Consider the following 16114-nt stretch of genomic DNA (forward strand, 5'->3'; position numbering starts at 1 on the left):
GAGGGACAGAGAGACAGAGGGATAGAGAGACAGAGTGATAGAGGGACAGAGAGACAAAGAGACAGAGGGACAGAGAGACAGAGGAACAGAGGGACAGGGAGACAGAGGGACAGAGAGACAGAGGGATAGAGAAACAGAGGGAGAGACAGAGAGACGGAGGGACAAAGAGACAGAGGGACAGAGGGAGGGTGAGCGGCGCAGATGGAGACGGAGCTGAAATCTCACAGGTGTTGATGTAGAGCTCCACTCAGCCGCAGTCCCTCACACTGACCGGATACAGCAGTTCACCGTGTCAACACTGAACTCTGTCCATTCTTTTTTCTTTCTCCTGATGAAGTAACTACTCACTCCGTTACTTCACCTGTTTCACCTCTTTTATTCAATTCAGAGCGAATAATGTGTGGAACCGCGCCGAGTTTTTTTTATCATTAGATAACAGATCTGAATCAGGTGCAGTCGCTAACGTGCGCGCGACACAGAACCAGGGAGAGAAAAAGAAAAAGAGAAAAAGAGAGAGAGAGAGAGAGAGAGAGAGAGAGAGAGAGAGAGAGAGAGAGAGAGAGAGAGAGAGAGAGAGAGGGGGGAAAGTGTACAGGAGGTGAGCGCGCGCTTCCCGTGCTCGCGAGTAAGAGCCGCTCTTCGTCCGCTCGCGCGCGCACAGTTAATAACGGTCACTCCTGAGGGGAAGAGTGTGTCTGCTAACGGGCCGGAAATTCACTTTCTCCTCCAGGAGCACCATCATCATCACCACACACACGGAAGAGAAAGGAAGCGAAAATCTCCATTCGGTGAGTGTTTTTATAACTTTTTTTCTTCCCCTTTTAAACATTAAAATTTGTGGAACGAAGTTGCGCGCGACGCTTCACGTGCTTCACTCTGTAAATGTTAGACATTTTATTAACACGCACAAACACACACACTTGTGTAGTGTATGTACGAATGTGTGTGTGTGTTTATACATACATGTGTGTGTGTGTGTGTGTGTGTGTGTGTGTGTGTGTGTGTGTGTGTGTGTGTGTGTGTGTGTATTCTTTAAATAATGGCATGAAGAAAATATTTAAATTAACATGACTATATGTCCATGTTTATAAATATATATGCAGTATGCATTTCTATGCAGTTATAACAGACTGCATGCTGTGCACAAAGATATAGTATTTGTTTATGAGAATAAAATTGTAGAACGTAATACAAGGGTTTACATTGAAATTATGTTAATTTGCATATGCATATTTTGCATTTGCATATTTCTTTGGGATATTGTTTGATGTGTGTATTCCTTTATATTGGCGTATAATGATATGTGCAACGAAGTTTCATTTGATTTAATCGTTCGTTTGTTTCTTTCTCCAGTTGTGGATTTTTAGCATCCCCCACCAAAATCTGGGATCTGTCTCTATCAAGACATCAAGACATTTCTTTCCCTAAGACGCTAAAGACATTGTGTTCGGTTAAAAAACTCACAAAAGCAAATACACAAAACCATTTTCTGGAAAAGAGAGTTTGAAATCATTGTTTTCTTCATTTCTTATGCAGCATTGCAATTTCCCACATGCCATCAAGTGAGCTCTTGATATCGCCTATAGGAAGAAAAAGTAGTTGTGCTTTTGCAAATACCATTTTGTGAGCACACAACTTGAAATGCTCTCGATTCGTTTATTTCATTGTGCGTCAGTTACTGCTAAAGAGGCTTTTTTTCTGAGACAAAACATTCCTACTGATCTGTGATTAAAGAGCCTTTAAGAGACTGTGTCCTAGACGAAGCTGCGCAAAACAACAAAGCGTATAAGAGAGGGGGATGACAAAAAAGGAAAACCAAGTCAACTTCTTTACAAGTCAACAGAATTTGTATAAAACAACTATTACGGTAATAGATCTGCTCATAGCATTGCAGTAAATCCACCAGTCTGCGATCCAGGGCCCACTATCTTCATTTTTTTTTTCCTGCCACTCCCTCAAATTTCCAGCTGTCACTCTTCCTCTCCTCCCCATAATCCCTCAGCACCATTTCCTCTCTGTATGCTCCACACTCTTCTCAGTCTGTTCACCTCATCCATAAATTCATCCATTATTCTTGTCCCCATTGCTCTTATTCTTTTTTAGACATCTTTGCTGTTGACTTTGGTTTTTAAGAAAAGAAAACCCCAAATCCCCCTTTTTATACTGCCAGTGTGTGTTTTTCTGTACCACACCATCCACGCTGGCGGGCACCATTCCTCCTAAAGGAGAGGAGGACTTTCTTGCGCTGGCCGCCTCTCGGCTTAGCCGCCGCAAGCGCGTCATAGGGGCGGCAGTGGGTGTGGCCATGGTGCTTATTCTCTTAGTCGCCATACCTTTGTTGGTCCACAGCACCAAAGGGGGTGGAGCTGGAAGTGCAGGAAGTCATTACGAAATGCTCGGTAGTTGTCGCATGGTCTGTGACCCCTACACCCCGTCGCAACATGGCCAGGAATTGACCTCTGTCTCCCCGCGGCCGCCTGAGATCACAAGTCGAAGAGGGAAGTCTGCCTACAGAGGGCCTCCAGGACCTCCAGGTCCACAAGGACCCCCTGGAGAGCCAGGAAAACCTGGTCCACAAGGCCCTCCAGGACCTGGCCCGAATGGTTATGTGCCCTCCATCTACACACCGAAGATCGCTTTCTATGCAGGTCTTCGGAAGCAGCACGAAGGCAGCGAAGTGCTCAAGTTCGATGACGTGGTCACCAATGTGGGCAACTACTATGAGCCCACTACTGGCAAGTTCACATGCCCCCTCCCTGGCATCTACTACTTCACCTACCATGTTCTCATGAGAGGGGGAGATGGAACTAGCATGTGGGCAGACCTCAAGAAAAATGGACAGGTGAGATCACTTCCACTTAAACTTTCGATTTAGTTGCGGATGTTAGTTATTATTGTGGTCTTAGCATATTTATTTTTAGACTGTTTCAAAACTGTGAAAACAGTCTGACAGGGTGAAGCATTTCGACAGTTTCTCATTCTGCTATTTTGTCTCTATTGTAGATATTTTGACCATTATACCTTGTGACATTTTATTATGAATTTGATGTGCGAATCAAATGAGGGCCGAATCAGTAAAAACTGTTTTGTTGTGACTATTTCTGTGAACCCTGCACCCATGGCTCGGTCGGTGTCTCCCGCATACAGAAAACTGACATATTTACATAAAAATACACAAAAGATTTTTACATCATCTCTCGTAGGTGTAGGACAATTTGTGCTTCTATGTCTGACTTTCTGAATTATATTTCAACACTTACAGAAGTTCCACGGTGTTTGAAGTTGGGCCCAAATAGTTAAGCATCCTTTATTTTTTTTTTACACGTGGTGTTGTTATGTTTGATAAGTATTTAAAAAGATTATCCAAATAAGCATACATCATACTGCACATGGTCCATGACTGCTAAAGCGGCTGTGTATAAGCAGATTTTTAAACCCATGTAAATTGTGTTTTTTTGCATGAAACAACTCAAAATGAAACAACATGAGAAACCTAATGAGCTAATCTGCATATTACATGGTAAACCCGTCTAAAACTTCGAAAGACACATTTTAAAGCATGTGGTTGAAATCCGATCAGCGCACAATCCCGATGCAAGAGGCATCACATGATCAGCAGTAAGATAATCTAAACACCTTACAGAAGGAACTGTAATTTCAGGAGTTTGACCTGTAACGTGCTTTTTTTACTATTTCATTTTCTGTTTGCTATTTAAGTGAACAGCAGAGTCTGTGTCTTCTGGAAGGATGTGACGTATCAGTTGACCGTGTGGTCAATATGAGTGTTTGGTGTATTAGATCAGTGGTGTAAGGAGTTCAAATTTTATTCGTCACATACACATATATAGAGAATACGACATGCAGTGAAATGCTTTTTCCGACTGTCCAACATGTAAATCTGAAAAATAGAAATACAATATAAAAGTTAAAAAACAAGAAAGTAACATAAATATTAATTAAAGAAAGTATTCAAGTATATTAAAAGAATAGTCTAAATATAAAGTATGAAAATAAGTTTAAGAATGATATAATATAATATAATATAATATAATATAATATAATATAATATAATATAATATAATATAATATAGATAGATGGTATGTACGGTATGTGATTTTTGAGCATTGCATTCCACATTTAGACCCAATTTGCTCTTATAATTCCCTCCACTTCTTCTGAGAAGATGTTCCACTAGATTTTGGAGTGTGCTTATGGATATTTGTGTTCATCAGCCATAAGGGTGTTATAAAAGGCAGGTACTGATGCAGGTAAGGAGGTCAGCGTTTACATTTATCCCAAAGGTGTTCAGTAGGGATGAGATCAGAGCTCTATAGCAGGCCACTTAAGATCTTCCTCTGCATAGCATGTAAACCAGATCTTTAAGGAGCTCACTTTGTGCACAGGGGCATCGCCATGCTGGAGCAGTTTTGGGTTTCCAAGTTCAAGTGAAATATTATTGTAGCGCATCTAAAGATGTCCAGTACAATTTAGAGTGCCTCCAGTTGTGTGGAACAGTTTGGAAAAAAACACATGGCAGGAAAGGGCAGGTGACCCAATACTTTTGGAAATATATATATATATATATATATATATATATATATATATATATATATATATATATATATATATATATATATATATATATAAAGTGACGTTGTGCAGTCCAGTCCATTTCTTTATCCAACTAATGTACTAAAAAAGAAAAATATATCAACACCATATGTCTAAAAAGGCACCTGCTCATCATCATCTTCACAAAGTGAAAGCACTCAGTTGTATAGAAAAAAAAACTACTAGATCTCAAAATATTTATTTACAAAATTATGCAGATTATGCTACATTTCTTTGACTATATCTATGGTGTGGGTGTTGGAACCAGCCAGGCTAGTTAAAGGATTTCAGAAACTGTTTCACAAACAACAGTCTCTAGAGTTTATACAGGAGAAAGAATATTTTTTTGTAGAGTGTAAACAGTCTGCAGGCTGAAACACCTTGTTAATCTGAGGCTATCGTGGGCAAAGGCTCACTGAAAAACAAATAAAAAATAAATAAAAACAGTTTTTAACTGTGAGTTTTGGTAAGAATGTGTCCATAATATCCTCAGATTCCTGTTTTTGGCTGACCAGAGTGGAACCCAATGTTTCCTTTTGCTGTAGAACGCCATCTATCTAAGTTTAGTACATGCAGAGGTGGTTTTCTACTCATCAAGGCCTTTAAGAATGAGTGAGTTACTATATGATTTCTGGCAGCTCAAACAAAGCTGGCCATTTCTCTCTGATTTCTTTAATAATCAAGAACCTGCAGAACTGTTGCTCACTTAATGTTTTTTTTTTTACACCATTCTGTGTAAACTCCAGAGACGGTTGTGTGTGTAAATCCCAAGAGATCAGCCGTTTTTGAAATATTCAAACCAACCCATCTGGCACCAACATCCACTGGCACGGGTAAAGTCGCTAAGGTCTTATTTAACGATTCCATTCTTATGTTTGATGTGAACTGAAGCTCCTGACCAGTATCAGCATGGTTTTATGCATTGAGCTGCTAGAACATGATTGACTGATGGGATAACTGTGTAAATGAGCTGCTACTCCTATTAAAGTGGACAGTGTCAGTTGTATGTCAAAAACAAAAATAATTATTCGGTGTTGTAGCCTAATTAAAATTCTTTCCATTTTTATCAGTGAACTGTTTATTAGGAATAAATTCCCTCTTCCTACAGTCAGTGGGTTTTACCTTGTTTACACTGGATATTTTATAGTTGTACCATTACCAAATACAGTCCAAATGTATCTGTTGCTTGTTTTTTTTATACACCCTCCTGGGTTAAAAGTATCAGAGTTGAACAATTAGCACACATTGACGTTAAGATTCGCTGTAGTGTACACCTACAAGTCAAGTCAAGTCAAGTCAAGTCAAGTCAAGTCAAGAGGCTTTTATTGTCATTTCTACTATACACAGTGGTACACAGTACACAGTAAAAACGAGACAACGTTCCAAAGTGGATCAACAAGACAGACGTGAGTAATATAGAGGCAAATAAGTGTACATGTTGTTTAAAACCCCTGCTGGGATTGTGTGTGATTCACTCATGCAGGCGCCACACCCTCCAGCAAATGATGAACAGCTCCAAATGAGCTACAGACTGTAATTGTATTGTACTAACACTTAAAAAAAAAAAAAAAAAAAGCAATGAGTACAACGAATGAAGACGTTTCTACTAATAATATTTGTTGCTGATTAGGGCTGTTGATCACAAGCTTGTTGAAGATGTTGTCAGTAAAATAAATCAGTACGTCTTACCAGGTTTAAGTCTCCAAAACCCCTCGGCTTCTTCACAGTTACAGTTTATGGCTGTCTAATTAACAAATATCTTTTCTCCTTGATTATCGCCTTAAAGGAGGTGCTGTAGGCATAAGCAGATATGACTGTCAAGGTGTGGACAAGCCAGTTTGCACATCAAGTAAATATATAATGAATGCAAAATTGACGGCTTATTCATCCAGTTGTCTGGTCCCTCGACACTAATTAAAGACTAAAGGCAAGACGTGGACAGAAAAAGGTGTTTTATGAATCTACTGTGGATTTGAGAGATTATACAACCAGTTAAATCAATAGTGATAAAACCACCCTCACATCTATTTGCTATGCCGAAGGGAAAATCTGAAGGCACACCGACAGACGTAAAATGTAAAAATACCCATCGATATTTAAGCAGGGAATGAAAGGTGGAAAAAGTGTGTGTGTTTTTTTTTTTTTTCCTTCTCCTTACTGTCAGCCGTTCTTTCGAAATGTGAGGGAGAATTGTGTGAAGAGCTCAGAGTGAAATGACTTTAAAGAGGTCTCATGGCCACCCTGCACAGTTTAGTATTGTAATGCACATCCACTCCTCCTATTAAATCATTCATAACTCTTAGATTGGATCCTCTGCCCACCACCCCTGCCCCCTCTTCTGTATTTCATTGATTGGCCATTAATTATCTTTTCACTCATTCAATTATTTAACCATCTCCGTCTATCCCAAACCCATCAGGTGGCTGTACTTCAGTCTAGGCTTGATGGTCTTTGTATCCTTATTACAGACAGATATGTGTGTGTGTGTGTGTGTGTGTGTGTGTGTGTGTGTTACATCGGCTTCACTAGTGTAATGTAATGTGGAAAAAAAAGAAACCTTTGCAGCAGACCTGGCCAGCAAAAACACCTCAGGCTATATCGGTGAAGTAAATAGTAAATGAGTAAATACCGCTGAATTTAAATTTGAAAGCTCTCCCTGAATGTAGATATCTCCAGCCTCACACTGTGCATGAATAATAATAAAAACTCAAGTGAATGATTTTGACAGATGCTGTGAGAATCGAACTCCCAGAGGTGTCATCTCATAGGAGGAACCAAACTTCAGGGATTACAAGCGTTACGTTATGTTAATTCGCGAAAGATTATTTTGCTAAACGAACAAAACGATCCCCTCGTACGAGTGTTGCGGTTGCGGTAACGGTGTTAAAGTCGAAGGTAAACACGGCATAATTATGCTACCTAGGAAATGCTTTTATTTCACTCTGAATAACAAGAGAAAAGTTTCCCGCTCGCTTCGGATCAAAGGAAACACGTCGTACTGGAACAGACGAGGCTGAGAACAATATGGCAGCCCAGTAGGTGTCCCGTGGACCGCAGTGTACAAGTGAAATAAGAAACAAACGAAGAAATAGGTGCATTAGCGTTGGTGGAAGCTGCGATGGGGAGAGACGGCGAGGGAGAAATACCGTTTGACAGGAAGAGCATGATAGATAGCTCAATTGAGACTTGTAGACAGTAGACTGAGAGAATGGGCAGAGACAAATGGAAAAGAAGTCATGTCATGGCTAGACAGGTTAACAAGGTGTCTGGGAAAATAAAAAAAAGTAAGCAAGAAAAACGGAGGCTGCCATTAGACGTTGGAGTTTGTTTACAAATTATGAATGTCGATGGACATCGGGGAGTTAATTAAAGCGGGGAGTCTCTGATGGCTCCTCCTGGGTGTATTTCGCACGCTGCTTCACCTGGTTCGGAGATGCAGCGTGCATCTGGAAGAGCTGTCTGCGCCTCAGTCGTGATGGACAGTGAAAGCTGTTCTCAGAGGGACTCGGCCGCGTGGCTGAGACAGTTTGCTCGAAGTCGGACCCTAGCCATGGGAGGCTAAGGGCTCCCAAGGGTGTGCCTACGCTGTGAAAGAGCCGTGCGTCTGCCAAAGACTGCTAATCCATTGCCTTAAGTAAATCTTGCTGGCATTTCAGCTCCTTCAAATGACCTTTCGGCCATAATATCCTGTTAGAGTTTCAACTGACAGGCCATGAGTTATGAGACTGAAATCGGTGTATTGGTCAGAATTTGACAGTGGTCAAAATGTAAATACTGAAGGACAAGGGAGTAAAAGTCACAAGCAAGCATGCGCTGGAAATGCTAATTGCATCCCGAGTTTACCAACTCATTTGGATCCAGTTCGACTTGTAAGACGCGACGGAGGAAAGAGTTGTGTTGGCGGTCACACGTTGAAAAATATGTTCATTTGTTTGCTGTATTTCAGCACCTGCTACACCTGAAGTAAATTAATCGGCACGTATTATGGGAACATGGATATCTATTGCCGCGGCGGTATCTTTAGTTTTTTTTTCCTCATCCGCGTTTAAAGCTACTTAATCAGACGAAAATGATTTGTCCACTCAGATTTGCTTGGGCATTTTCTCCTTTTCCTCTTACATCCGGCGAGGACAATTTTAACGTCTGTGGTTATTCTCATACAGAGGTTACATAAACCACTATTTGAAGTCTGTTCTCTGATGATGGAGTAACAGCAGATGAAAGATGTGAAAACATGAAAAGATTTGTTCAGTGGCGATGACAGCGCAAGCATTAGAGGTGGCATCTTTATTGTTCTGGCATGGTCAGAATAATGAGATGTTTTTCCAGCACCGCTTTCTTAATGCTAATGTGGATCTGATTCGCAATACAGCAGCGGGATTATATGTCATCTCTGGCTAAACGAGAACGTTTTTTCATCCTCATCATTAACTTCATTCTGTGCTGTTAATCTTTTAATTCATAGTCCCATAGCTCTGCTGTGAATTTCAGAATCCAGGGGATAGAGTAGACTGATACGCATTTTTATCCTCTTTCATTTAACCACTGGTTTTTTTTTTTTTTCTTTTTCTTCCTCTGTCATACACTCCTTTAATAGACCACCAAAAGGTCAAGCTTTCTTGCACTCTAGTGTAATAAATGCCATCGCCTGTCTGTTAATGACTGTAATAAATGTCTCCTCAAGCAGCATCATAGACGTGATACAGTTGAGGTATAATGAGTGGCTGTGGCGAGTTGACATTCTGTAATGACCAAATATATTCAACTGGAATCACACTAATGAATGAGGAACTAATAATGATCTAGAAGTGTTCTCATCTTCCATCCGATTATCCTTATGTACAATTTGTAGCACTGACCATAGTCATTCACTATATAAGTAGTCGTGATATCTTACAGAAGGCACATTCTCGATCCATAACTTTAAAACACCGACCCAATTAAACCATAATTCTATGAACAAGTCAAGCGATTGCTTGTCTCGCTTTAATCTTGTACACCTCACGGGGGAGAGCGAAGCAATTCAATAAATGTTCCATTTCCAACCCTTTGGCTTCCCCTCTCCATCCGCTGCTATGCACTCGGTCCCTTAGGTAAGTTTAAGAGCTAGTTTTCCATTGTCTCCGCTCTAAGAGGCCTGTATATCACACAGAATGAATCCTGTCAGTTTTATTACCACTGGAGCACAGCAGCAACTGATAAAAACAAGACTTCATATACCCTCACATCTCTTTGGTCTTACAAAATAGCCTTGCTTGATCAGTCTGTTATCCCTACCCCCTCCTGGTCTTCCTCTCTCTCTCTCTCTCTCTCTCTCTCTCTCTCTCTCTCTCTCTCTCTCTCTTTTTCTCCCTCTCTTTCTCTTTCTTTCCGTCTCCTCTCGCCTTGTCTGTTGTCTGCCTCTTGCTTCACATCTTTGCTTGTGTGTAAAATGCCAATGCAGCTGCGCTCCACTTTCTCGCCCTTCCTCATCTCTCTCTCTCCCTCCCTCCTATTACGTTTAATGGTGCCCCTGTAATGAAAGGCGCTGGCAGAACAAGCCCCCGGCAGGCCCGAGGGTCCTTGCTCACAGCCAGAGCCGAGATCAAGTCAGCGTGGTGTTTCACAAGCAGCTCGCTCCCATGTCAATATCCATCTCCGCTCCAGTCCACAGTAATCCTGAAACATCTCCTGCTCACCCCCCCCCCCCCCACCACATTTCACTTGTATTTGATAAATACCGGAACATACCGAATGAGCAAAAGTATGTTTTGCCCTGAGGATAGTTGATGCCTGCTGCTGGCCCAAAGCACACAAAGTTACCCATCCCGCATGTACAGAGCAGTAATCGATGAGGGCACAGAAACAGAATGGCTTAAATGTCCTGCACTGTGTGTTGGCTAATTAAAGTGACCACTCGCATTTTGCTATTGAGTGCGGAAGTATGCCTGAGGGAGAGAGGGGCCCTTTTCACCGTTCGGCAATCTTAATGAGCGCAATGACATGCTCTTGACGTCGATGAGATGAGGAAGCCAGGCCGTCACTGTCTCACACACACACACACACACACACACACACACACACACACACACACACACACCGATGACACATTCTCTATATCGAGCGTCTTCGCTGACAGCATTGCGGCACTTTTGGATTTTTGTTTTTTTTACTTTGGAAGTTGTGTTTAAATGGTGTCGTCTGTGATATGAAAGCAGTCCGTTGTAACGGTGTTCAGATGACAGTGTTTTGATTTTGTACACATTCTACTCAACTTATTGAGATCTTATCAAGTCACAATTATCAGGATTGAATGATATGTAACTGGCAGCACACTCCAGTCATTTTACACATTATTGACTGAGCTTTTTTTTTTTTTTTTTTTTTGCAGAGTCTTTTGCAAAGTACGAATAGAGAGCATCTGTTACATTATTAGTGTGTGCATGAAGTTTGCCGGGTCTCAGAATATCTCTGCAGAAGAAGCAGTGTTATTTATTAAATGGCTATGCTCGCTAGCGCTTTATACAGTTTAAAGCTTGCAGTCTGTTCACTGACCCTGGTTCACACTAGTTTTCCAACAAAATATATTTCTATATTTCGAACTGTAGAATTGTAGAGAGCATCCTTGGGCAAGAGATTTTTGGTGGTTTAATGATTTGTATAATTACAAAATTGACCAGTATGTAATTATGACATATTTAAATAGACATTTTCACCAGTTTGTTTTAATTAAATGTATAGTACGGTGTGATTTCAGTGTGCAACGATGATCCAAGTAAAGAAATATACATGTTTTAAACCTATGCCCTTATTTATATATGCAAAAAGGCCAGACATGTACAGTACAGACCAAAAGTTTGGACACACCTTCTCATTCAAAGAGTCTTCTTTATTTTCATGACTATGAAAATTGTAGAGTCACACTGAAGGCATCAAGGGCTATTTGACCAAGAAGGAGAGTGATGGGGTGCTGCGCCAGATGACCTGGCCTCCACAGTCACCGGACCTGAACCCAATCGAGATGGTTTAGGGGTGAGCTGGACCGCAGAGTGAAGGCAAAAGGGCCAACAAGTGCCAAGCATCTCTCGGGGAACTCCTTCAAGACTGTTGGAAGACCATTTCAGGTGACTACCTCTTGAAGCTCATCAAGAGAATGCCAAGAGTGTGCAAAGCAGTAATCAAAGCAAAAGGTGGCTTCTTTGAAGAACCTACAATATGACATTTTTCAGTTGTTTCACACTTTTTTGTTATGTATATAATTCCATATATAATTCCACATGTGTTAATTCATAGTTTTGATGCCTTCAGTGTGAATCTACAATTTTCATAGTCATGAAAATAAAGAAAACTCTTTGAATGAGAAGGTGTGTCCAAACTTTTGGTCTGTACTGTATGTGCACCTAAAGAAAAAAGGCTAAGATATACGGTAAAGAATTCATTTAAACAGCTCTTTCTTGGTATATCTTTTTTTCAGAGTGTGCCTGTTAGGGAAGATTGTTTGCAGTGGTGACACTGTAGTTAGTCACTCAGCAGAGCCCTAGGAATCTGATTGCTGGGATCTGGCAATGGATACGCCAATTTCTAGAAAAAGATCCAATAAATTATGTGCAGAATTCTTCTGAATCTCAGAGTCATCTATTTTCAAGCATTTCGGAAAAGAATAGATACAATTTCATGGCGAGGAAGCCACCGGAGTCAGAGCTAGTAGTCTGTCTGTAATCCTGCAACGCTTTAGCATAGGCGCGCTTTCGTTTCAAAGCCTTCGCGTGGAACGTGATTAAATGTTTTCGGACGAAAAAAAAAGACTTAATCAGACAGATCACGGCAAATGAAGATGAAGTTTTCGTCAATTGTATCGCAGCTTTCTGAACCGTCTTAATTTTCGAGTCTGTTCGAGCGCACGTCTGTGTGTGTACATGACTAAACCCAATTTACAATGTTAAACAAACAATAGATCCACTCCTCCGAGTCGATACGGCAGATACTTGATGCGGAATTTAAATAAGTCTGTGCGTGTAAAGCGCGGTCTCTGAAAAAGATGGGCACAGGATGTGTTTCTCAATTCAACAGGTCGATACTGAAAAGAAATACAGTGTGTGTTTACACACTTTCATAGCGAGGTTTATTCCACAGGTTGGACCATACGAGCGGCGACTTCACAGGAGATCGATACGAGAGAGTATGGAAGTAGCCTCGATCTATTTAGTTTAGCCGGCCTTGCTGTCAGGCAGTCCACAAAACCACACAGGAGGAGGAAGAAAACCCCAGAACACAAGTAAAAAGCCAATTTACAGGAACATGGAAGAGGGAAATAACCAGATATGATTCATTAACACAGTATGAAATAATAATTCATTGATTTATTATAATTACCATAAACCTTTTCACCATGCAATGCTATGCTAATTAACCTCCACCAGGCAGCATTACATAACGAAAATGAACAAACGGACAAATAGTAGGTATCACAATATAGGCTCTGGTTTAGTATCTGCAAACAAAATGCACTTTTAGATGGCATCTCTCTCAGTTTGACTAAAACCCTTTCTTTCTTTCGGCTTCTCCTATTAGGGGTCGCCACAGCGGACCATCCGCATGTTTGTTTTGGCACATGTTTTTACGCTGGATGCCCTTCCTAACGCAACCCTCCCCATTTATCCGGGCTTGGGACCGGCACTAAGGCTTGTGCAACCCTAATGGCTAGGGTCGGTTCCCTGACCGGGGATTGAACCTGGGCCGCAGCGTTGAGAGCGCCGCATCCTAACCACTAGACCACCAGGGAACCTTAATACAGATAAAATTGCGAATGAAGACGAAATGAATTAGAGAATAAAAAGAGAAACGATTCGAGAAGTGTTTCATAATTTTTTCATCTACAGTATATTGAGTATACGGAAAAAGGTTTTTGGATAACCGACCATCAAACCCTTACATGGTTCTTCCTGAAACTGTTGGTCTCATTTTGGAAGCACGGTTTTCTAGAACAGGAGACCCCAAAATGTTGATTGCGATTGACCAGTCGATCTCATAGGTAGTACGGATAAATCGCGTGACAGTCAGTGAATGCAAGCTACTGCAGAACCCAAGTGACCCAACCTAAGTGACTCCACTTACTTGAGTCAGCCTTTTCTCAAATGATGATTATTAAGTCCAAATAGCATTCCACCATGACTAATGATTATTTGGAAGTCTGATTGAGGCTGGCTACCAGCAGCTACTGTCTGTACCTGGCAACCCTGTCTGACTCCATTCAGTGCAAGTCGTCATAGTAATGTAGTGACCATAAATCTATTAAATTGCAATGTGTTATCAGGGTTCGTGCAGTAATTCAAGGTACTCCGACATATATTGCATATATGAAGTATACCTCTAATACCTCTTCACTGGAAACAAGGGGCCAAAACCTGTTCCTGCATGACAGACTTATCAAAGTCAGACTTTAAAGATACAGTTTGTGAAGATTGAAGTGGCAAAACTCCTTTGGGATGAATTGAAACTCGTTGAAACTCAGATCTTCGCCATCAGTGGTGTTGTATCAATAATACTTGTAGCTAGTCACACAATCTCATGGAAAGTCTTTCCAGAAGAGTGAGGATTATTTTATATACATATCAGGGCTGTCAAAATGAAGGTGTATATAACGCGTTAACGCAGATTCCTTTTAACGGCACTCATTTTATCAACGCCTATACACAGATCAGGCATAACATTATGACATTATGAGCGGCGAAGTGCATAACACTTGTTAGCGAGTGGGATATATTGAACATAAATGAACAGTTTGTCCTCAAAGTTGACGTGTTAAAAGCAGGAAAAATGGGTAAGTGTGTCTGACAAGGGCCAAATTATGACGGCTAGACGACTGGGTCAAAGCGTCTCCAAAACTGCAACGCTGTTCCTGGTCTGCAGTGGTCAGTATCTATCAAAAGTGCTCCAAAGAAGGAGCAGTGGTGAAGCAGCGTCAGGGTCTCGGGCGGCCGAGGCTCACAGATGCATGTGGGGAGCGAAGGCGTGTGGTCTGATCCATCAAATGAGCTCCTGTAGCTTGAATTGCTAAAGACGTTAATGCTGTTAATGCTCAATCCCCCTGTTTTGGGGGACCACACACAAATCTATTTATATATATATATAGATTATATATATATTTGCTGTTCTGCCCAACAGACATTTTGCTCTGGTAAGTGGATGTAAGGGTGATGACTGTGTGTAGCGTGAGCGTGTGTCTTTCTGTCCTTCCTTTAACTGCACCCATATTTCTCTCTGTGTGACAGGTGAGGGCCAGCGCCATTGCCCAGGACGCAGACCAGAATTATGACTATGCCTCTAACAGTGTAATCCTGCATTTGGACGTAGGGGACGAAGTGTGCGTGCAGCTAGACGGGGGGAAAGTCCACGGGGGAAACACCAACAAATACAGCACCTTTTCCGGGTTCCTCATCTACCCTGACTGACTATCCATCATTCCTGCCACTCCTTCACCTTACAGTGCTGCTCAATACACACACACACACACACACACACACACACACACACACACACACACACACACACACACACACACTAAACAGACCTGAAAGGAGGGACATGCACATGGATTGATGCTGGGAGCAGAAGGGCTTCACTGACATGATATCATGAGCGAAGCGTCGTGTTACCAGGTCCTTTTCTGACATGTTATTTGTACGTGTATGCAAATGATGGTGATATGCTCTACTTATACGAATGCAAATTTCCCCCTAAAAATGTGTATAATAGATATTCCATATTGAAATATATCGAGCGGAGTGTTATCCTCCCACAGAACCTGCAGCATTAGGTGTACATGTGTTGATGTTATACATGTCCTATCATTCATGCCTGTCCCACTGTTTATATATATATATATATATATATATATATAAACGGCTGTAAACACACGTTCCTGAAGTTGGAAAAAAGCCGTTCTGTATGAGACGCGGTGGAAAAAGATTTCCACGGTTTTGTTTTCACTAAGAAGCAGACTGATTGGATAGCGTGGCGCATCGGGAATTCAATACAATGACATATGTATGCGCACACACACACCGCCACCGTGGGCCTGTGATTAATCTAAGTTCCCTGGTTCAATTAATTTGACTTAAAGTGACCGCTTTGGCTGTCAGGGTGGAATTGGAGATATGGCCTGTGTGCATGGATGTGCAGAGTGTGTGTGTGTGTGTGTGTGTGTGTGTGTGTGTGTGTGTTTAAAGACACAATGCCTGAGCTGTGCGAATATGGATTTTCAATGTGTCTATTCACCCTGCCCCAGAATCAGTCATTAATATACCGGCTTAGGGTAGTAATACGCTATCTCCGGCCTTTTTTTTTTTTTTTTTTTTTTTTTTGTCTTACATACGCTAACAGTGATAAAGTACATTGATCTAAAATAAAAAACGAAGTGGTTTCATATTGCTGAAAGTATTTGTTCGTGCTTCATTAAGCTCTTGTCGTGTGATAATTGAAAAGGTAATGACTGCTAAATCACTGAGCGATTCAAAATAAAAA

General features: G+C 41.2%; 1 protein-coding gene and 1 long non-coding RNA gene across 2 annotated transcripts in view; both read left to right on the top strand.

Annotated features, from left to right (window-relative positions):
• The window catches only part of LOC310715004, a 90947-nt gene that overhangs the window by 66404 nt on the left and 8429 nt on the right, over nt 1-16114 (top strand). The gene's annotated exons all lie outside the window — the stretch shown is intronic.
• On the top strand, nt 502-15460 carry c1ql4a (complement component 1, q subcomponent-like 4). The gene is made up of 3 exons (XM_083521145.1): nt 502-788; nt 1354-2842; nt 14863-15460. The coding sequence occupies exons 2-3, from the start codon at nt 2306-2308 to the stop codon at nt 15040-15042; spliced, it is 717 nt and encodes a 238-aa protein (XP_083377271.1). The 5' UTR covers nt 502-788; nt 1354-2305; the 3' UTR covers nt 15043-15460.

This window comes from Silurus aristotelis, assembly GCF_946808225.1.
Source record: "Silurus aristotelis genome assembly, chromosome: 19".
NCBI classification, from domain to species: domain Eukaryota; kingdom Metazoa; phylum Chordata; class Actinopteri; order Siluriformes; family Siluridae; genus Silurus; species Silurus aristotelis.

Bases quoted from the DNA above. Each gene is read 5' to 3' on its own strand.
- c1ql4a (XM_083521145.1), top strand. From the start codon at position 2,306: ATGGTGCTTATTCTCTTAGTCGCCATACCTTTGTTGGTCCACAGCACC. The intron at 2,843-14,862 runs GTGAGATCACTT...TCTGTGTGACAG, and splicing joins ACCTCAAGAAAAATGGACAG to GTGAGGGCCAGCGCCATTGC.